The 22,712-nt window shown below is 28.0% G+C and overlaps 2 protein-coding genes and 1 long non-coding RNA gene across 3 annotated transcripts; all 3 read right to left on the bottom strand.

Moving 5' to 3' along the window:
• Positions 1 to 240: 240 nt before the first annotated feature.
• On the bottom strand, positions 241 to 22,625 carry LOC130934918 (SUMO-conjugating enzyme SCE1-like). The gene is given in 11 exon segments (XM_057864438.1): positions 241 to 499; positions 3,965 to 4,074; positions 4,367 to 4,409; positions 4,411 to 4,437; positions 4,439 to 4,510; positions 12,417 to 12,500; positions 12,570 to 12,613; positions 21,736 to 21,761; positions 21,845 to 21,945; positions 22,060 to 22,165; positions 22,615 to 22,625. Coding segments are annotated over 11 exon segments (666 nt in total). The 3' UTR covers positions 241 to 457.
• LOC130935860 (uncharacterized) lies at positions 15,767 to 17,034 on the bottom strand. Its single transcript, XR_009067975.1, has 3 exons — positions 16,953 to 17,034; positions 16,605 to 16,741; positions 15,767 to 15,985 (listed from the first exon to the last, which is right to left on the bottom strand). It is a non-coding gene; the product is annotated as an uncharacterized LOC130935860 (long non-coding RNA).
• Positions 18,461 to 20,315, bottom strand: LOC130935859 (syntaxin-61-like). Its single transcript, XM_057865765.1, has 3 exons — positions 19,599 to 20,315; positions 19,229 to 19,343; positions 18,461 to 19,077 (listed from the first exon to the last, which is right to left on the bottom strand). The coding sequence occupies exons 1-3, from the start codon at positions 19,673 to 19,675 to the stop codon at positions 19,036 to 19,038; spliced, it is 234 nt and encodes a 77-aa protein (XP_057721748.1). The 5' UTR covers positions 19,676 to 20,315; the 3' UTR covers positions 18,461 to 19,035.
• Positions 22,626 to 22,712: the final 87 nt, after the last annotated feature.

Here is a 22,712-nt window from a genome sequence, read left to right as displayed (position 1 = left end):
TAATCTTTGTGTAACACCATACCACACAAAGCTTTACGCTTAAGCTGTAAAACAGAGGTGGTGTGGTATTACGACCTCTAAAAATAAAACGTATATATGTAATAGCAGAAAGATTGTAATATGCTAGGAGCCTTGAAGAATAGAGGAAATAAAAGCGCAACGAGTTACCTTGCATGCTAAGAAAATCATAACTATTAAACATAAGATAACAGAAGTAGGAATAGAGTGCCAAGGAAACAGAATAACAAGCTCCTAACTCAGCCCGCAAAGTCAAGACTGGCCGGATAATATTTACACATATATATATATATACATATCCAAAACCCAAAAGTTCATATACACAGTCCTGCCTCTCCATAAACCTATAAGAGAATTCAAAAAGGAAGTTATGCGGAGAGAAACTAAGTACATATATATACATCATAGCATAACAAAACAACCCAGTAACTACTCCGCTTTAAGAGTCCAGACGCCTAACGAGATGCCTCTCGACCTGCATCTGAAAAACAACAACATAGTATGGAATGAGAACCGGAGGTTCTCAGTATGGTAAAGATGCCACACACATAATATATAAGGTCCTGGGAATGCCAGAGGCAATCCTAAAACGCCGACACTCAGATTATAGAGCTTAAAGTATTAAACAGAAGCCATAAAGAGTGGTTTTCTAAGAATACATAAACCTAACTTAACTTAACCTTAAATCTAAATCCCATACTATCATTCTTCCATACCTCCAACTCCATTATACATTTCACAGACAAATAAGCAGATAAAGGCAAGCACAAGAAGGTTACAAATACTGCAAGTAACAAATATTCATTTAACATGGCAAGTACATTTAGCCACACCCAGTTAAAGCACAAGCAAGTAACTCAAGTAATATGCACATGATGCATGCTTGTCCTATGGCTGATGAGACTCATCTGTCGATTATCCAGCCAACCCGAAAAGTCTGAATTGAACTTAGACTGTCCCCCGACGTGCATCCCCAAGAGTCTATGCATAGCTTTTTCTCAAATATTCAATATTGCTCAATGGGGGTAACATTCCCGGAAATTTATATAGTGCTCGGTCACACTTACGTTGTAGGGTCAACAGAGTATCGAATTTTTAACCTGGTACACGTGGTGGCAAGCCACAGTACTTTACCCAGAGAATCTCGTATATCAGATCATTCAAATTCATAAGCCATATAAATAATTCAATTATAGTTCATCAACATCCACAGCATTCTCAATCGCATATCATTCATCATCATACATCAATCATATTCAATCCTTATCTTTTATTATCACACCTCCCATTCCGTCCATCAATAGTTCCAATTCAAAACATAATTCATTATTTTCTAAATGAATTAAACTTAAAACATACTCATTTTCTTAATAACTCAAAATCAAACCATATAACCTTTGAATCTAAATCTTTTTAAATAATCATCTAAACAAAATCTCTAATTTTTTTATAAAATTTTGGCAGCATCTCCTCTAAAACTCTTGTCACCCTTTTCGGGTCCAAACCTGCATTCTTTTCAATTCAACATACCCTTCCTCATCATCATAACAATCACCACAATAAATCTACCTCAGATCAACAATTATACTCATACATTATTCAAATCCATCAACCAAAATTTAACCAAGAATCATAGTTCACAAATCCTATGCTTTTAACACAAAATACCCTTTCTCATTATGATAACGACCTCCACAATAGTTATACCTCAAATCAATAATTTACCAAATCACTAATTAATCAACAAGCACCAAACCAACCATATTCATCAACAAGATACTAAGAATTAAATATACACATGCAATCCAACTTATCCTATGGTCATCTAACCTGAGTTTTTACAGAACATTATATATAAAATGCAAGAAACCTAAACCATAACTTGACCGATTTTCACGTAACGAGCAAAGCAATTTATTCAAAATCAAGACAGCCCCTCAAAATTCAACAAACTCTAAGCTCAGCTTCCTCCAAGTTCCAATATTCACAATTTCAAGCTCCAATGATTTATTCACAACCTAATACACATTTATAACACATATATATCCAATTTAATACTCAAAGCTCAAATTCAATGAAATTAAAATAGAGTTATCGTATCCTCACCTTACACAAACTTCACATAAGCATGAGTGAACGTTTTCCTCAAACTAATTGGATCCTAAAACATCAGAAATCAAAGAAATTCAATATTTTCACTCAAAATTCGAAAATTGGGGGAAGAGGCTGAGGTAAAATAGCAAGTTACCTATGAAATTGTTCCAATAGAAACGTAGAGCTCGACGCGGTGAACGCGTGACCGCAAACGGTGCGACAATTGGAGCTCGGACGGAGAAGTTACGGCGTTCGGAGTTCACCGTAAGGGTTTCGAAAGCTTTCTCTCTTCCCTGGAAGCATTTCACGTTGCTTCAGCCGAATGAGGAAGAGAAAAGAGTTTGGCTTCATTTAATGAGTTGGTCCGATTGGATCGACAACCCAATTTGGGTCCGGTTTAACCGATTTGATCTATTCGGTCCAATTTTAGACCACTTTCTTCGAAATTAGTGTCAAAATTCTCGTTTCGATGAACTCTTTCCTAATTTAATATAATATTCGCATTTCTAATCTTCCTTATCAACAACTAATTTATTGACTAGGTACCTACTAATTTAAGCGGGGTTTACATCCTACCCACCTAACAAAGAATTTTGCCCTCAAAATTCAAATCTAGTTACCTGAAAAGAGATGTGAATAGTCCTTTCGTATATCTGATTCGAGCTCCCAGGTATGTTCCTCGATACCAGCTCGACTCCAGGCTACTTTTACCAATGATACTTCCTTCCCGCGTAATCGTTTAATACTAGTATCATCAATCCTCATTGGAATTACTGGAAGTGTTAGATCTTCTCTTATTTGGACTGGTTCCGGTTCTAGAACATGACTTGTGTCAGGAGTATACTTTCGAAGCTGTGACACATAAAACACGTCGTGTAAATTCAAAAGATACGGTGGTAAGGCAATTCTATAAGCCACTGGCTCAATTCTCTTCAGAATCTCAAACAGTCCAATATAACAGGGATTCAGTTTTTTAGTCTTAATAGCTCTTCCCACTCCAGTAGTTAGTGTAACTTTCAGAAAAACATGATACTTGCCTTCCTCGAATTTCAAAGGCTTTCGCCTCTGATCAGTATAACTCTTCTGGCAGCTTTGGGCTATAAGCATTCAATTACGAATCTTCTTTATCTGTTCAGTAGTTTCAGCTATCATCTCAGACCCTAACAAACTTCTTTCTCCAGTTTCATACCAACATAGTGGAGATTGACATTTTCTACCATACAGAGCCTCATATAGAGCCATTCTGATGCTCGCATGGTAGCTATTATTATAAGCAAACTCTACTAATGGCATATACAGTCCACAGTTGCTGCTGCACTCAAATATCCTCATTGGCTAAAGGCTATGCAAGAAGAGCTACAAGCCTTATACAAAACCAACACATGGACAATTGTCACACCAACTTTATTTTCATCACTCCATTTTCTTTTAAATTTTTTACATTTTTGTCTCACAGTCAACCTAGCTAGGGAAAAAAATATTCTAAAGTGAACAAATTTGTAAAAAAATAAAATAAAATAAAAGTTTAATAATTATTATATTTATAATTTCTATCATGTGTAAACTCCATTATCTTGATTCAAAGATGATTAGACTATTACTTTTACTTTACCTACTTTTTCAACCCACTTAGAGGAGCTTGATCCGTCAAACTAATGAACAGACTTTTTTTTTTCCAGCCAAGAAGAAAAATAGGGAGGGAGCGAAATGAAAGACGAAATTGGTTGAATGTTGGTAGAAAAAAATTGGTTTCTAAACTTTTTCTTGTGTCTTATAACTTCATTTCTTTGGACAAAGAAGAATTGATTCCTAAGGTTTGCATATGTAAAATGAGGGGAAAAAAAGAGAGAACCTTCAAATAAAGGATGTTAATATCATGATTTGCAGAACTGCTTGGATTAGGGTTATCAAGCAAATCCCGAATGCTCACAAGAATTTGCTTCACAGTAATTGCTGGTTTCCCTTCCTACAAAAAGCCATATAAACAACAACAACAACAACAATGTTTTGATGCATCAAGTTAAACTTAATATATCATATATTATGATAATCTAATAGTATAAATCTTAGCATACATATTCAATCATTTCTATTAGATAGATCGATATATACTACCATACTAAATTATCTTGGTGCATGATGCACCAACTTTATTTAAGTTGATCCTATTTAAACTTTTGGTAATAAGAACAATGGATGGTTGAGTAACAATTTAAAATTAAAATATAGATATAAGATTGTGAACTCACATGACAAATAATTGAGAGGCATACAAGACCAAAAGGGTAAACATTTGGGATGTAAGAACCCGTGAGGAAATTTGCATACTGGGAGAATTGTCTGGGTAATCCTCACTGAATTGAAGGCTCAGGGGATAGTGTCCTCCTTCCCAATCTGTCTACATAATAATGATGATGACGATGGCTCCCTTAAAGTAATTTTATGACATAGTATAAAAAATATCACTAAAAAAGACACACTCTTGCAAATCACGCCTGAAACAAACGTATTAGAGATATAACCATTAACATGTCTCTTCTTATAATAAGCTTAAACAAAAAAAAAATAGCAATAATAAGGGAAAAAGATGCATGTTGCTAGATATTTTGTTAATAAAATAAATTATTAATAATAAAAGCACAATGCCTTCCAAATAAAAAAAATTATATATATATGCAGGCCTGAAAAAAAAATGGCAAATTAAACAAGAAACAAAACAAAGATATATAATTGTTGCTGAGATAGCTAAGAAATAGGTTTCATCAATCATGGTTGGTCTAAAGAACAATTTCTTATTTCTTTTTAGATTTTATAAGACAGTTCACGTTCAAGGTTGTATTTATTTTCCATTTATAACTAATCATGTGAATGCATAATAGAACCATTGTCATATTTTGGAGTAGATAATATATTATTATATGGTGCATATGGGCATGGCCCAATATATACCAATAATCGATATCTTAGAATAAAATTTGAACGTTATAAAATGCTAATTGAGTTATAAATAAAGGATAAAGTATATTTTTTATTTTTAAAAGTTGTCAAAAATTTTAAAAATATTTTTAAGTTTTTTTTATTTTAAACGTTTTTTATTTATATCAAATATATTTTTGATAATTAAATTTTTAAAAAAATTAAGACTAATCCAGTAATAATGTATGACAATTATCTCTGATTTACTTGGATTGATGGTTGTTCTTGTAAAATTATTGTTAAATTGGCCTTAAGTTTTTTAAAAAATTAATCATCAGAGATATATTTTATACAAATCGAAAATTTTTAAGATAAAATTAAAATAAAATAAAATTTAAGGATATTTTTAAAATTTATAATAAATTTCAAAGACAAATAATATAATTTATCATTATATAAATTATACTTTCCAACATCATCTCAAACAATTTCCAAATGACCAAAAAAAAAAGTATATATGAATCTCTGTTGTCCTTGATAAAGATTTAGCTATAAACATAGAGAACTTCTCAATATAATCAAATAATAATATGATTTATAAGTTTAGGTGGTAAATGAAATATTGACTATTTAAATTTAATAACACAATCTAAACATGCAAATTGTATCAATCCTTCGCTATACATGTCAAAGTCCAATAAAGAAACCACACCAAAAGTATTTGGGAATAGATTGGGTCACGTAGGTGGTGGTGAGTTAACATGAAAGGATTTGGGAATTAGGGTACCGTATGGTTAGTTTGGGGTGGGACTATGGGATGTGATCAATTAAGGGTTTTATTAGTTAAATTTAAAAAAAAATTAAGATAAACATCAAAAAATAATTATTATTATTATTAAACCTCATGTGAGATATATTTATAATTTATCACTTGTGTCTATTAGAAAAGTTCAAAAGCCTTGTATTGTTAGACCACCGGTCGACCGGATTCCGGTTCTGATAACAATACCCAAATATAAGCTGGTGCTTTCTCCATTTTCATTCCTCTCAACTTTTGGTTAGAGCACGAATCACACAACTTCTCTCTTCCCTGCCTACAAACTTTCTCTCTCTCTAGAAAGTTGGTTTTCACCTTCAATTCAATTCAATATGGCTCTTTGTCGCTTATGTCTACATTGCCTGAAGAAGTGTCCCCATTGTGTGAAGGCCCGTTCAAGGTGCCCCAACACTTGCCCGTATAGGCGGTTCTTTCACCCAAAACTGAAGGTTCTACGGATCTTTACGCTTTGTTAACCGAGTTCTTTTCACATAATGCATTATACTATCCAATCAATTGAATGCTTTAAAACAATATGAATTTGTCCAATTCGACCGATTAGTTGTGTTACCCACAATTTTTTTCTATTTCTATACACTGTAGAGATATTTTAATTTAAAAAACTCATATTTTTATGATGAAGTTATTTCAACAACAATGCCATACAAATTTTATGTCTTGTGAATTATATTTTATTTTATATAATTAATTTATGTAAAAAAAATTTATATCTTTTTATTTGTTTGCATTCTATTTTGTTCTTTTTATTTGTTCAAGATTTGATCCCTCTATTGAATCTTGACTAGAAAAAAAAAAATACCATACAATATATATCAAAACTTAATAATCTGTTCATATATTATTAAGATATATACGAAGTATATATATTACAAAATTTTAATCAATTCTTCCTAGATTAATAATAGAAGCCCCTTTCCAATCCTCTATTAGAGCGATATGACTTTTAGCTATAAACATAGAGAACTTCCCAATATAATCAAATAATAATATGATTTATAAGTTTAGGTGGTAAATGAAATATTGACTAATTAAATTTAATAACACAATCTAAACATGCAAATTGTATCAATCCTTCGCTACATATACATGTCAAAGTCCAATAAAGAAACCACACCAAAAGTTTGAGCAATCACACGTGTGTGTGCCTCACAAATCACTATCTCAAAAATAATCTTAATATTTAATTAATTATCCTACAAGCCTTTCTAAATTGATCTTCATGACCCTCACTAACATAACCTTTTAAAGCATTTGTGCATACCTTTCTAAAATCATTATTTAAGAGGGTATATATCATGTGCACATTTATTTTCTTAAGAAAAAAAAATATTATCATATTATGTGTGAAACACTATCACCTCACATAAAAAAAATAGAATTTATTTTATTTGATATTTATTAATTATTATAACAATTAATAAATACTAAATAAAACAAATTCTAACTATTTTTTATTAATTTTTTTGTTACCAAACATTTTTAAATTCCTATTTAGTATGTACACTATAACATAATTTGTTGATCGGTAATAGAATAATTCAATTTTTTGATCGGTAATAGAATAACTCATTTTTTCTTTTACTCTTTTTGTTTCATATTAAGTGACTCTTTTTATTTTTATTTTTTGTTACAAATTAAGTATTGCTTTTTAATTTCAAAAAGTCATTAATTAATTTTTATTTATTATACCCTCTACAATCAAAATAGAAAGAGAACGCTAAAAGCCTAAAAAATTAATATAAGAGAAAATAGTATTAATTATTAAGCATATTTGAGTTTTTCTCTTTTGATTATTTATATTTTTAATAATTATTTTAATAGTTGTACACAACTAAAAAGAGACATTTAATAGTTAATATGCAAAAGGAGTAAGATTTGTGTGAGATTTATATCACCTTATTATCCGAAGTGTGACTCCCACTTTAAATATGACCTACCACCTAGGATCCATCCTAGGGTGATAAAAATTCATCATATACCAAAAAACACAATCTTTAGCATTATATTGTAACTCATATACAAGCATGGTTTCCAAAATAGTGAAATACAACTAAAGGCCCTGTTCATGATGATAATAAGCTAAGGTAGGAAAGTAGGAAACTAATGATTAATTAGGTCTTTAAATTCAACATATTTTGTTAATAAAGTAGTTCAAAATCACATGACAAAGATGCTAAATAGTAGGTGGGATTTGGATCCTCTAAAGTTTGAATTTTACTTTAGAGAGTAAAGTATGATCTCTTACCATTGATTTCATGGGTGGGACAAAAATAAATATGAAAAAAAAATTATTCAAAAGTAGAAGATCATATTTTATTTTCTAAAGTGAAATTCAAACTTTAAAAGATCAAAATTCAATAATAAACATTTGACCAGTTAGAGACTGACATTCGTTACGGCTCAAATCTATTCGATTAAATCAACTTGTCGCAACATAATATTCATATAGAAGAAGAACCTTGTTATTACACAAACTTAGTTATTTGGCAGAAAACTCATTTATTATACATGAATTGAAATACAAATATAAATTACATTTTTTTATTTTATTTTATTTTTTTTTAATGTAGGATTTTAGTAATGGCATCTTCCTATCCCTTGGTAATATTTAGAGTATCTCAGTATATCCAATTTTTTTAGATTATTATTACAGAAACTCGACCTAAACTGGGGAGAGAAGATTTAATTAGTAAATTATCTCCTTTGTCAATGTCATTAAGAATAAATCCAAATTAAATAAAATATACATCACACTAAAAACCTTTAGAAACTAACAATCAAAACATAACTGACCTTCAAATAAATAAATAATGAGTAATATTATATGACAAAACACAAATAAATCTCTTTATATCTGTTGTTGAACATTTTAAATATTGTGTTTGTCTTGTTTTGATTTTTTCCCAAATAATTTCATCATGTTAACCACTCATATCATTTCAGTTTTGCCAATTCACTTCATTCATCTCATTTTTATTGTCATTGTCATGCAATTATATTTATGTGATTAACTTCACCCAATAATTATTGTTTGTCACAATCACATTCTCCCATTTTTTTCTTGCCTTAATCTCCAGTATTCTTATATTTGATTCCAATATTTTATACCAAATTTATTCAATGAGTTTTATTTCTTAAGTTTCATTACTCTCAAGACGTGCTTTCTTCTCTATTTAACCACTCTATTATGCTCTTGCTCTCAATAAAAATTACAATATTCTCTTCTTTGACCTATAATTCTTCCAATGAAAATTAAAGCATTAATTTCATACTCTCATTACCATTATTTTTTTTCTTCAATTTATGAACCTGCATCCTTCGGTGGTAAATTATCTAGAAGGTGTAGTACTAGTTGAGCTTAATTTTAAGAGTGTTTTTGCTTTAAATTGAAATGATAATGATGTAAATATAAATACAGAGGATAAATAAAATTTAAAATAAAAATAAATATTTAAAGAAAAAAATTAGGATTAAGTGTATAAATTATAATTAACGATTATAGTAAATGATATTTTTGGTACAAAAAAATTACAAACTTTTTTGTTTTTTTTTTAAATATAACGTATTGTTGGCATTAAAAAATAAATAATTTATTTTTTTAATAAAAATATTATTTTTAAAAAATATATTTATATATATATATTTAAAATTCAATAAAAATATTTTATGTTAAAAGAATATTTTTTAAAATAATATTTTTTTGTCTAATAAAATTCTATAATAATTTATATAAATTAAAAAAATAAAATTATAAAAAATTATAATAAATCCAAATCTTTAAAACAATTCTTTTTTATATCATTGAATATTAATTCACTTTACAACTTATAATTTAATTTGTAAAATTAAAAAATCTACGGAAAGATATAATATATACGTTATTTGATTTATAACCTTAAATATATCAAGATACGTCCTTTCTACATATACTTCATATGACCATACAGATACATCCATTTCTAGTTTTTGGACATTATATTATCCAAAAGAAAGGTCCCTCTATGTATATCAAATTGTAGCATTCTTTTGATCTTTCGATTTATTTCTAAGAAATAAAAAAGAAACTCATCGTGTTCTTGAAAAGTTTTACTTTTTTTTTTCAAAAAAAAAAATGGCTAGAAAGTTATAAATATGGTGAAAACTTAGGTGCAGTCGACTTCACATGAAGTTGATATTTGAGAATCGTTAGATAATTTGACTAATTTGACTAAATTTTCATCTAACGCCTCTCAGGTATCAACTTCACGTGAAGTCAACTGGTATTCATGAAAAATAAAAAATACTGACATAGGTACCCACATTAAATCGAAACTAAACTTGTACTCACGTTATCCACACTAAACCGAAACTAAATTTGTACTCACGTAAGATATCCTTCGTATGATAAAAGTACTCTAAGTGGCACTCCAAGAAGCAAACAGTCCACAACCACCTCCTAGCTATCATAATTCAATTGTAGAAAATGTAACCTAGTTCTAGGCCCTGATTTTTTTTCTGAGAACATTTCTAATAATCAATTTTCGTCAAATTCCTTGTAATTGTTCTTGGTATATGCAGAGAATATGAGAATATGCAGAGTGTTTTGATTCTTTTTAGTCTATGTCTTGCATTTCTGAATTGCTTCCATTTCTCTGTCCATAGCCTCTTTTCAATGTTTACATTTTAAGGTTTGGTGTCCTGTAGAAGGAACTTCATTAATCAGATCAATTGCTTTAATTGTTGTAGTCAGAAACGTTTGGTATTTGGTGATTGCAGATTTGGTATTTGGTATTTTATTTGTCTCAACTTTTGGGAAAGAGGTTTTTGGTATAGAGGGTAAATGGATTTCAATTTCAGATATGGGAATTGGTGATGAATGAAAAAAAGGATTAGGTGTGGTGGCTGAGTGTCGGTTATCAAAGGATGTACTTGTTGAAGGCGATGACGGTGTGAGATTGGTGGTACTAGGACTAGATTGTATATCATTTGATGGTGAGATAGTTGTGTTTGAATTTGAGAATATAGAGTTAGAAGGGTATTTTCTTTCCTAAAAATAGGTATGCTATTAGAAAGTGTTGTGGTTGGACTTGTGTGTTGGCTATGGATGGTTGAATTAGTGTTCATTTCTGCAGAATGAGATTTGTTAGTTGAGGAATTACGAAACAGTGTATAATAAAAAAAGACACACTCATCAAAGATAATATTTCTTGCTAAATACAGTTTTTGATCCCCTTGAAGCAAACAGTCCACAACCACAGAGATCTTTTCAAAACTTAGAATGCACTAAGTGATTTTGCTTATAATATTCATAAGAGGCTGAAAATTATAAATGCCCTATTTTTATAACAAAAAAATCATGAAAATTAATGTCCCACACTAAATTCATGTAATTGTCATAACTAATTCATTTTATATATATAAAATACCAATATTTAATATTTGATACAAAATATATGAGGCCTCAAAAAGAAAAAAAGGCTTGAAAAGAGTTGAGTTAAACACATCATTACAATTGCATTTCATTGGTTGACCATTTATTCAAGATATTCAAGAAAAGAAAAAAAAGACAGGATCCAAGTAGCTTTTGTATCTCACCCAAAAAAAAAATAATAATAATAATTGAGAACAAAAATAGTAAATTAAGTGTCACATTTTTTTATCTAATAAATTTCAATAAGTATTAATCTCTTTGTTCAGATTAAGTTTCAATTTTTGTTTACAAATTTTTTACTTTCATCCTTATTAAGTGTAACTTAAAAGAATCAAGCAAAAGGAATAATGTCAACCTTCCCTAAAATTTTTTCACAACTTCATGTTTATATCACTATAGTAGGTGGTAGGTCAATCTGCGAATCAAATCTGTGGCTTTCTTGAAATTCCAATTCTCCTCCATCTAAATGAAAATGACACAACAATACGAAGTACATATATGAAATCATAATTCAAACCAATAATTAGTTATGCATGATACACGAAAACAATAAGAACATATATCATATACAGCTTGACATACATATATGTAGAACAAACTATTATAGTGGTGTTAGAGGTAGGACCAGATGTTTTATATTTTATTTTTTTTCCCACAAAATTCTATTTGTCAGCTTCTTTCCATTTTATTTCGTCCATCCCATTCATGCTTGTACAATGCTGCTCCTTATTTTGTTTTAAAAATAATGAAAGTCCTCCCCTACTTTGATTGATCATATAGTCTATAATATAACATTTAGGAATTTAAATCGAGAAAGTTTTTTAAAGGACAAAATAAGAATTTGTTCTAATGTGTCTGATATATCGCAAGTAATGAAAAATCCTACAATATCTTCTGGAAGATACACTAAATGTCAATAAAAAAAAGTTTGTTCACTTTCATACAACTTAGCCACCTCATAATATTGACACTTAAAGTAACTATATTGCACAATTAGAAAACATTAATATTTCACCAAAAACAATAAGCATAAGAGATCATTTCAATACACAAAGGTAATCTCACAAGAATGGAATCAAACATCAAACATTAATAAAACATGAAACATGAACAAGATTAAGGCCAGTAACTAACACTTACTCCTTCCTTGCTAGGAATAAAGCATTTCCAGCACATCAAATTCACAGACCCATCTGATTCTGTTTCTGGCTTTGCTATGAATCCCTGTCAAAGGAAGAAATGACTAGAATCAGAAAAAGTAGTAACATGAAGAAAACAATAGTCAGTATGTACATATGGATGATTCTTCCTCCACGATTTTCGCTCTTCCGCGAGTTATTCTACAAGATTGATTCTGGTAGGATTCAATTCCTACACTCAAATTTGATCATCTTATTGATATGTATAAATATGACACACACAAAAAAGAAAAAAAATAAATATTAAAATCCTTGATAATTTACTTGTACACCATTTTAATTCAAGTAATGCTAAATAGCACATTAATCCAAATGCAACTAAAAAAAAAATTAACATTGGATACCAAATTAAAAAATTTTAAAAAAAGTCTTTTCATTTAAAAAAAAAAAACAGAAAGATCACCCCTTTTTACCACCTTTTTTAAGATTAAAAAATCAAACACTAATTACCAATTACCTCTTCTGTGAAAATTGGAGTTACTACTCAGTCCCAAAAAATTTATCCAAATCAAACTCAACTTGCAAGCTAAAATCATTATAATTTTTATAATTTTATTAAATTTGTAATTAAATTATTATAATTTTTATTTTAATTAAATTTTTATATTATTTTTAATTTTATAATTAAATTTTATTATTATAAAAATATTAGAATTAATGGAATAATTTTGTACAAGTTAAAAATACCTATACTTAAAAATTTAAATTTTAAACACATATTTTTCTTAAAAAATATTCTATTATTTCTTATATTTTTAACACGAAAAGAAAATAACTATAAAAAAATAACTAACATTACTTAAATTAATAAATCTCTCCTAAATAATATATATTATAATAAATAAAATATTTAATTTAATTTTTTTAAAAATTCGCTAAATTTGTATTATTATGATACACTATTATTTTAATTAAAAAAATAAAATTTATTAAAAGTTATATTAATATAAAAAAATTATTAAAATAATATAATAAATAATTATTTTTTTACTGAAAAATTCCTACATATAGACGTGATAGTTAGTTTCTTTTCGAAATATTTTAAAATTTGAGATTTTCTTGTTATGATTTAATATTTTTTTTTCATTAAAAAAATTGGTCAAATTGAAAATTTTACAGATTGATCTGATGTAGATTTGCTTAGAACTTTTTTAATTTATTTATTTTTATTTAAAAAAAATTGTCTTCGATTTTGTTTTTGCCGTAAGTATTAAACCAACCTCCACATTAACCTAACATAACAACACAAAAGATATTAAGGCCCAAATTTAACATTTTTTTGCTCATATTTTTTTAATTTCTTTTTGTTCATATTTTTATTCTTTTGTTTCAAAATGTGTGATTCACTTTTTCGGTTAAGATAAAATTATTTTTCTAAATTTAATAGTTGTCATGTGAATTTAGTGAATTGTGCATTTTTTTTTCTATATATATAGATTCTTTATAATTATTGATCAATAATGAAAATACAATACACATTTTTTTCATTCATTCATACTATTTTTTGTCTTCTTTTTTTTGGTGACTTATTCTTTGTCTTCTTTATGTTCTTATTAGTAATCACATAGAACTTATAGATAAATAAACGTAAGCTCTATTAAACTACTCTTCTATAATAGCCCATGACAACAATAAAAAAGTCTTGTGTCCCATAAATTCAGGCCAACAAAATACATAAATTCAGTTTCTAATTTCAGTCTTTATTATTTTATCTTATCTTATCTTTATGTTATCTTCTCTTCTTATCTTATATTTACTTTTATCTTTCATAGGACAATACTCTATATATATTTAGTTTTATCCTCATAGTTTACAACACATGTTCAATTCAATCAATCAATAATCAATAAAAATTATTTTTTTACTTTTCCTATTCTTTCACAATTTTATCAAGCTCTTTAGGAGTGACAAGTGGGAAAGCCCACTTTGTCCCGTTCCGTCTCACCTTGTCCCGTTCCATCTCACCGAAAGTCTCACTTATGGCGGGTTGTCCCGTCTCGTCTAGAGAGACGATTTTAAAATTTCATTCTACTTTATTTAACTGCAGGCTGATAGGTTAAACTCGTAAAAAATTTTTTTTCTTATTAACTATTAAATAATATATATAATTTTATAATTATTTTAATAAATTTATAATTTCTAAAAGTATAAAAAAATTATAATTTTTATATTCATAAACATTAAAGTCTTTATAATTATAAATATCTAATAAACATAATTATAAAAAACATAATTTTAAATGTTGTCTCCATAACAAAATAAACGTAATTATAAATATTGTCTCTAAAGTATAAAATACTCAATTTTTATTTTCATTCTCTTATAAATTAGGTTGAAAAAAGTTAGATTTTGATAAAAAATATTATAAAAATACTCCCTCGTCAAAAAAACACTAAACACGATAGGAAGCCCGTTCCGCCCTGCCTTAGCCTGCGGCCGTAGTGCAAGTTATCCGTTCTATTCCCGCTGCAAATTAGGTGGACTTTTTTGACCGACAAATTTAAACTCTAGCTATATTGTTTCATTCCTCTCGCTTTTTTTGGTAAAAACACGCATTTTATCTTTTTTGAAAGTCGTTTTTTTTTGTGAGAGATCGCACTCTATTTCCTTCGTCTTCAGAAGAAATGTGTGTCCACACTGTCCAAAAAGATGTCTGCATTGTGTGAAAGATTACTCAAGATGCCAATATATGAAGGCCCTAGCAAAACCTAAAGTAAAAAAAAGTGTTGTATAAGATTTATGATTCTATTACTTTTTTTTTCTTTCTTTTAATCTATGGAGCACTTTTTTAATTGAATGTAAAATAAAATAATAAATTCTTGTATTCTTGTTTCGATATTCAATTTCATCTTTTTTGTTAATTATTTTGTCATTTTATATTAATTTGATTAAATTTATATGTTTAATTCCTTTTGCTTTTTTTTTTTTTTACTGTTTTTTCTTATTATCTTATTATAGCTGCTGCTATTTATTTTAGCTGAGGCTGGTGGAAAACGGCCCTATTGGCATGGGATTGGTAGTTGGTTATGATACTTAAAAAATATTGTCTAATTATTAAAATAGGTAAAATAAGTGTTGTTATGATACTTAAAGAAACAGGAGTCATAGAAATAAGTGTTTGTTATGATACTTAAAAAATATTGTCTAATTATTAAAATAGGTAAAATAATTAATTTTAAATTTAAAAGTATAAAAATTAAAATTTTTTAAATATTTTAAAATTATTATAAAAAATAATTTAGACAAAAATTAAGCACCAAACAAAAGATACCATAGAATTGACCTAAAAATAATAAGACAAGTTCCTTTCAGGGTGTCTCTATTTGAAAAGAGTATAAATGTATAATCAGCCCCTGACTCATCCTTTTATGTATATAATGAATATTTTTGTATGGTGGGTGCCTTTGCAACCATATAAAGACGGTTACAAAAACTATTCATCACTCAATCAATCATTTCTCTTTTCGGTAGGGTTTAGTTCCTTATGGCTTATTTCTCTTTGAACCGGGCCTACATGAATGATCAAGTATACGGCAATTAGTATTAGAAAAAAACAAAAGCTATAAAACTTTTAAACTTTAATATCTGGATAGGATATAATTCAGTGCTTGAAAAAAAATTAATAGTAAAAAATTTAAATGGAATATAATTTAAATTATAAAATTTTTAAATTTTAATATATGAATGGGATATAATTTAGTATTTAAAAAAATTAATAATAAAAAATTTTTAAAATATAAAATTTTAGATAGAATATAAATCAATTCTATCAAAATTATAATGGTTTGAATCTAATTGGATTAAACAATAAATTTAAATTGATGTAGTACGTATGCAATTTAAAATGAAAAGTTAAACCGAGACGATCCAAATAATAACTGATTGTATTATTTTTTATCCAAACCATAGTGGAAAATATTATCTTACCTTATTCGCAGTGTAAACATCTTGTTTGCAAACATATGTTAAAAGTTAGAAACTTATCAAGTGAAGAAATCATATAATAAATGAAAATAAAAATAAGCATATGTGTATGTTGGAAATCATATAATAAATAAATTCAAATAATACGAAGAAGGAGGAATTTTGGTTTAATTTAGGGTTTAGGATATGATATTTAGTTACATACCTTGATGTTTCTCCAAAGTTGACGGCGGTGTATAGGCCCCTCAAGCTTATCAATTTTGTTGTTTGAACGTGTTTTGGGTTTAAATCTTGGACGCACTGCACCAGGATATGGAGCATGTTCCTTCTTCATTATTAACCCTATTGAAAAATATTAAAAAATTACCACATGATTAAAAGAAAATAGAAACAAACCTGTAACAACTCACTAAGCCAAATTAAAAGCAACTATATCCTATTGTTATATGAATCGGAAAACATGCATGAAATAAACTGATGAAGTGCAACAATACAGTTTTACCAATAACAAGGGGGATTAAAGGAAACAAAGAAGGAAAGAAAAAACTAATACTTGAGTTATCGGTAGAAATTCTGGCTTAGCTTTCTCCGATTGTGCAAAGATGTTATTTATAGTCCTCCTTTAGCAATGAAACTTTGAAAGGACTTGAAACAAAATTCTTCTTTTTTTTTTTCGGTGACAAAACAAAATTCTTCTTTGAAAATAGACTCTCGTACTTATATATATATATATATATATATATATATATATATATATATATATATATATATATATATAGGAAAGAGAATTAGGGTTTGTTTGGATAAATTGTTTTAATTTTTTTTTAATGGCTTTTTAAATTTTTTTTAAAGATTTTATAAAAAAAATAAAAGTAATTTTAAAAAAAAAAAATTATTTATCAATTATATTTGAATATAACAGTATAAAAGTATTTTTTATTTTTATATAAAATATATTTTTTAAAATAATTTTTTAAAAAAAAGATATAAATGATAACTTTTTTTAAAATTTTTTTTTATCTTTTTAAAACTTTTACTTTTACCATTAAAATTTGTCAAATACGCTGAAAATTAAAAAAAAATATTTTTTATTATAAAAAAATCTTTTTCAATAATTGAATGACATCCAAACAAATTCTTAGTCTAATTTTTTTATGTCAATTTAATTTTCAAACTTATTTTATTCTATTTTAAATAAAATAATTTAAAATTCTATCCTAACTTACTCAAATTTAAAACTCATTTGTAATTTTGAAAGAAATCTCCAACTAGCTTAAGTGCTCTTTTAAATTTAAAAAGTTCACAGGTGAAATAACAGTTAAGTTGATACATAAGATTGCAACAAAAGTCATTCAGAGTTGGAAGAAATTGTAGAGAATCAAACCAGCTCCTGACATTAAAAATTAATTATTGATCGACCATGGCAGTTAATTTAATTCAATTCAACGAGAATATCAATCATGAATCAATATTCTCAAACACTGCTTTGGAAGAAGACCATCGTTAGCATAAGCTCATTTGAGTTCATGAATTCAACAAATAATATATGTAGATAAATTGCTAAGATTTGCTATCTAATTCCCCCAACTGATATGGACCTCATGCTCGTTGCTGAAGAATTGCTTGCTTGGTAGTATATTTCTGACCTAAAGTTATCATTGAAGGATTCACCCAGTGGCAGTTGGGAGTTGGTTGATGCTTACCTCCATGGAGTTACTTACTGTCACTTTATAGTTTTATTAAATCTTATTAATGGACAACAAAATTAAGACAAGTGATTAAACCATAACCCTTGCATGAGACTGAAATGAAAACAAATCAAGGAATGTAATTGCTTCAAAGAAAAATTATGTCATTGATTAATATAGGAAAAGTGCTAGAGTAGTCAACTAAAATGATGTCCTTGAAGGTCTTTTTCTTTTACCCTTGGTAGAGCAAGTGTAAGGACAAGTTCATGAATTTTATATTTAATCATTTATAAGTCTTTAATTAAATCTTGTATATTTTTATTCTAAGAGGTGTTCATAATGGATAATAGAGGAAGAATAGAAGAATAATAGAAAATAAATATTTACTTTTGAGTTTTCTTCTGATAAGTAGTGCTTCCATTTGTTACATGTGGCTCTGCATTAGGCTAGTAACACCTGAATAAATATTGTCAGTATTCCCTAACAACAACGCTAATTCTCCCTTGGATTCAAATTCAATTCGAAGCAAATTACATCTACAGCTAAATTAACTTTGATTAAACATCACCGAAAATAAGAGCAACTTTAATTAAGCATCACCTCTAACCACAATGCACATTCCCACGGATTCAGACCTAGACTAACATTTGAGGAAAATGAATTGATGAAAATAATCTATCTTCCTTTGCTTCACCCAACCCAGACAAAACATGTGCATTCTTTGAACAATTACTGACTAAATCGTCATCAACTAATCGTGGATTTCCGGTCACTGGCATTCCCGAAAGAAATAATGCAAGTTCATCTTGTTCTCCTTCATCCAAATTAAACGTGCCCAAGGCCGAGATGCCTCACCACCCGCTTGGTCAGATTCATTTAGAATACTCAACTTTTGTGATCTTATCATCAATGGCAGCAACAAAATTGCGGTGCCTATTTCTCGTATCTTCAATTGAGCTTCAATTTAACTGCCCGATTGAATTCATCTAACTGCATAGTGCCCACATAACATGTAAGCATGTAACAACAATTTCAAGATGACATACAAAACAAAGTTTTTAATTTTTCTATTTCCATTTTCCCTCCCAAATTGCTGCACAGAAAACAAAATGAGCTATTCCAAACACACAAAATCAATTACCTGCCATTTAGCAGTGCCAAGAGCAGTATTTAGATCTCTACGAAGCTCAACAGAGTTCCACACGCTGCAATCATCTTTTGTGGAACGAATCCATGTCCTATATGCAGATTCCAACCTTGAAAACAAAAACCACAGTGATAAACAAATCAACAACAAAAAATTACCATGAGCTTCAAAACAGGTTTTTGAATTCAACATCCAATATTAGAGAACAACGTTAAACAAAAATCACAAATTGCCCCTAAACCTCTATCTAAAACCAAATTACTAGCTACAAATTACAGAGAAGAATACCACAATAATTAATAATAACAAAAGCAAATTAGAAGAACATCACGAAGGTGATGAATAACATGCAAATTAGGAGTACCTGTCTGCAGATTCCTGAACTTCTTCGGCAGCTTCAAAGAAAGGATCTTTCTCCCATCGGTCAAAATTGGACGTCATGAACAGAAATGGGTCGTCTCGAAATTTAGAATTTATGAACACAATAACGAAAATGAAAATGAATAGAAATTGGGAACGAAAATAATTATTTTATAAACACTAACAACTGAGAAAATCGGTGTGGTTGATGAACAAAGAGAAAGTAATGAAAATGGGTCGTCAATATAAATAGAAGGACGTAATAAAAAATTATAGATCCGTATTAGCTTGGAATCTAGATTCACGAGAAAGAAGCGGGTCCTAAGCGTAATTCACATAGTTTTTTTTTAAAAAAAAGAAAACTCTAAACAGATACATTTATTCATAAATCACACTTTTTACAACTACTTCTGATGGAATAAATTAAAAAAAGATTTGCCACGTTTACAGCTGATTATACAACTCTGATTATGTATTATACAATTGAATCAAACAAAAGAAATAATTTAAATAAAAAAACTAAAAAAAAAACCCAAAAGAGTGTCGTCATCAGCGGCTCTACTCCATCTCTTTTCTTCATCTTCTTTAAGCTTCTTTACTAGCTTTCCTGAGCGCTCTGTGTTTCTTGATTGAAAAGATGGTCTTTTAAGAACCGACGAAGGTAAATCTCAGTTTTCGGGAATGATTGCAGAGAGAGAAGATAGAGTGGCTGCTCTCAAATTTTGTGCGAAGCAGTAAATAAAGAATTTCTATCTACCTTATATAGGAAGCACTAGTGCATAAATTATAAGGTTTTTGTGTGTGTAAAATAAACATAAACGATAGAAGGGCAATAATTTATGCTCACATTAAGTTTCACTATATATACCAGCTTAGAATGAGTGGTTTCACCCCCTTCGAAAGAAAATATTTACTACTATCCTATTGTTGGATTTCAGAGACATTTTTTATTTTTAAAAAATATTTATTAACCATTATAATGGGATGATTTTGCTTATGGATAAGAAATCAAAAGTAAAATAATATTATAAATAAAGTAAATTTAAATATTTTTATTAATATTTTAAATTTTTAAAATTTTATCTTTCTTAGTAAAACATTTTTGGTTTTTTTCAAAAAGAAAATTTGTAAATATGCATTAAACATATTTTAAGATATGAAATTGTTTCTCTTCAAGAAAGAAAATATATTATAATCTAAAAATCAAAGAAGGAGTTTAAATGAGATTAGTTAACAAATTGTGTATGGACTAGAAATTGATGAAAACAAAATTAAGGAGCAAAAGACAGAAAAAAATTATATGAGGCTTAAAAGTGACCATTTGAGGAGACCATTCTTTTCTTTCTTCATAAATAATCAAACCTATTTAATTATAAAATTAATTAAAATATTTTATATATATTAAAAATTAATTATTAAATTAATTATTATGTATTTATATATTATATATTAATTTATATACTTTTATAATTAGATAATTAATTATTTTAATAATTAATTTGTTATAAAAAATAATTAAATTTATAATAGAAAACTAATTAAATATATTTATAATATATAATATAAAACTTTATAAAATATTAAATATTTTTTTCCCGTATAATGATTACTAATTTTTAGTGTATATTCTGTATGTTTTTTAAAATTCAATCGATTGCTTATACTACCCAATCGATTGAATGCTTCAAAACAACCGTCCAATTCAATCGATTGATTGAAAGTTTCAAAGCAATATGAATTTGTCCAATTCAATTAGTTATGTTACCTAATTGATTGAAAGCTTTTACAATTTTTCTCTATTTCTATGCACTATAGAGATATTTTAATTTTAAAAACTCATATTTTTATGATGAAGTTATTTCAACAACAATGCCATATAAATTTTATGTCTTGTGAATTATATTTTATTTTATATAATTAATTTATGTAAAAAAAATTACATATCTTTTTATTTGTTTGCATTCTATTTTGTTCTCTTCATTTGTTCAAGATTTGACCCCTCTATTGAATCTTGACTAGAAAAAAAATACCATGTAACATATATCAAAGCATTTTAATAATATGTTCATATATTGTTAAGACATATATGAAGTATATATATTACAAATTTTTAATCAATTCTTCCTAGATTAACAACGGAAGCCCCCTTTCCAATCCTCCATTAGAGCTATAGGACTTTTAAACTTATCATCTTCAGATTTTATAGTTTCCTCAGGAGACACACAATCCGTTATTTCCTCGTTGTAAAACTTTACTTTCATGTTGTGCTCTGCATTAGGAGCCTCCAATATATCGAACATCTGTTTCACAATTCCGGGGATGACACTAGCATCACTTGGCAATTTGCCATTCTGCGCACAGATGAATAAAAATCAGTTAAAACAAAATATTGGAATAAAAAACAGTTAAAAAAAAGCAATTTGCCATTTTGCATAATACAAAATATTTGAGCAGACATAAAAAACAGTTAAAACAGATGAATATTGAATATCTCCTGCACCACCGGTATTTTCAGTTGGGGGTGTTTGATATGAATTTCTCAAAAAAAGGAACATTTCAAGCAACAAATCCCTGTCAAAAATAAGAACAATTTCAAAAAAGGATAAGTCAAGAGACATTATAACCACCCAAGCATTGAGTCATAAGCCTGCACCACTCTCTCATGATACATAAAGAGATTAACCACCCAAGCATTGAGTCATAAGCCTGCACCACTCTCTCATGATACATAAAGAGATTGATACACGATTTCAATGGTGTGATTGAATAATTGGTGATAGATTATTCACCAATTTATAATGTTAATATTAAAGAAGAGATAAGATTAGAATATCTAAATCAAAATAAAGTCTTAAAAATTGAAGATAGAATTTTAAAGTTAAGATATATGAATAATAAGATAATAATTTATAAAAACAATAAGAAAATTGAAAACGGCATAGTACACAATTCAATGGATTGGATAACACAACTAATCGATTGGGTAGTATAAAAAATCGATTGAATTTTAAAAAACCAACACTTTAGTCATCGTTCAATCGATTGGGTAATATGACCAATCGATTGATTTTTGCGAAAACCATGGTGCCTTGCAATCAATTGAGTTATGGGAACTTGA

This window comes from Arachis stenosperma, chromosome 6 (assembly GCF_014773155.1).
Source record: "Arachis stenosperma cultivar V10309 chromosome 6, arast.V10309.gnm1.PFL2, whole genome shotgun sequence".
Lineage (NCBI taxonomy): Eukaryota > Viridiplantae > Streptophyta > Magnoliopsida > Fabales > Fabaceae > Arachis > Arachis stenosperma.
Note: the sequence above shows the minus strand (reverse complement) of the source record. Positions and strands in the feature narration are given on the sequence as shown.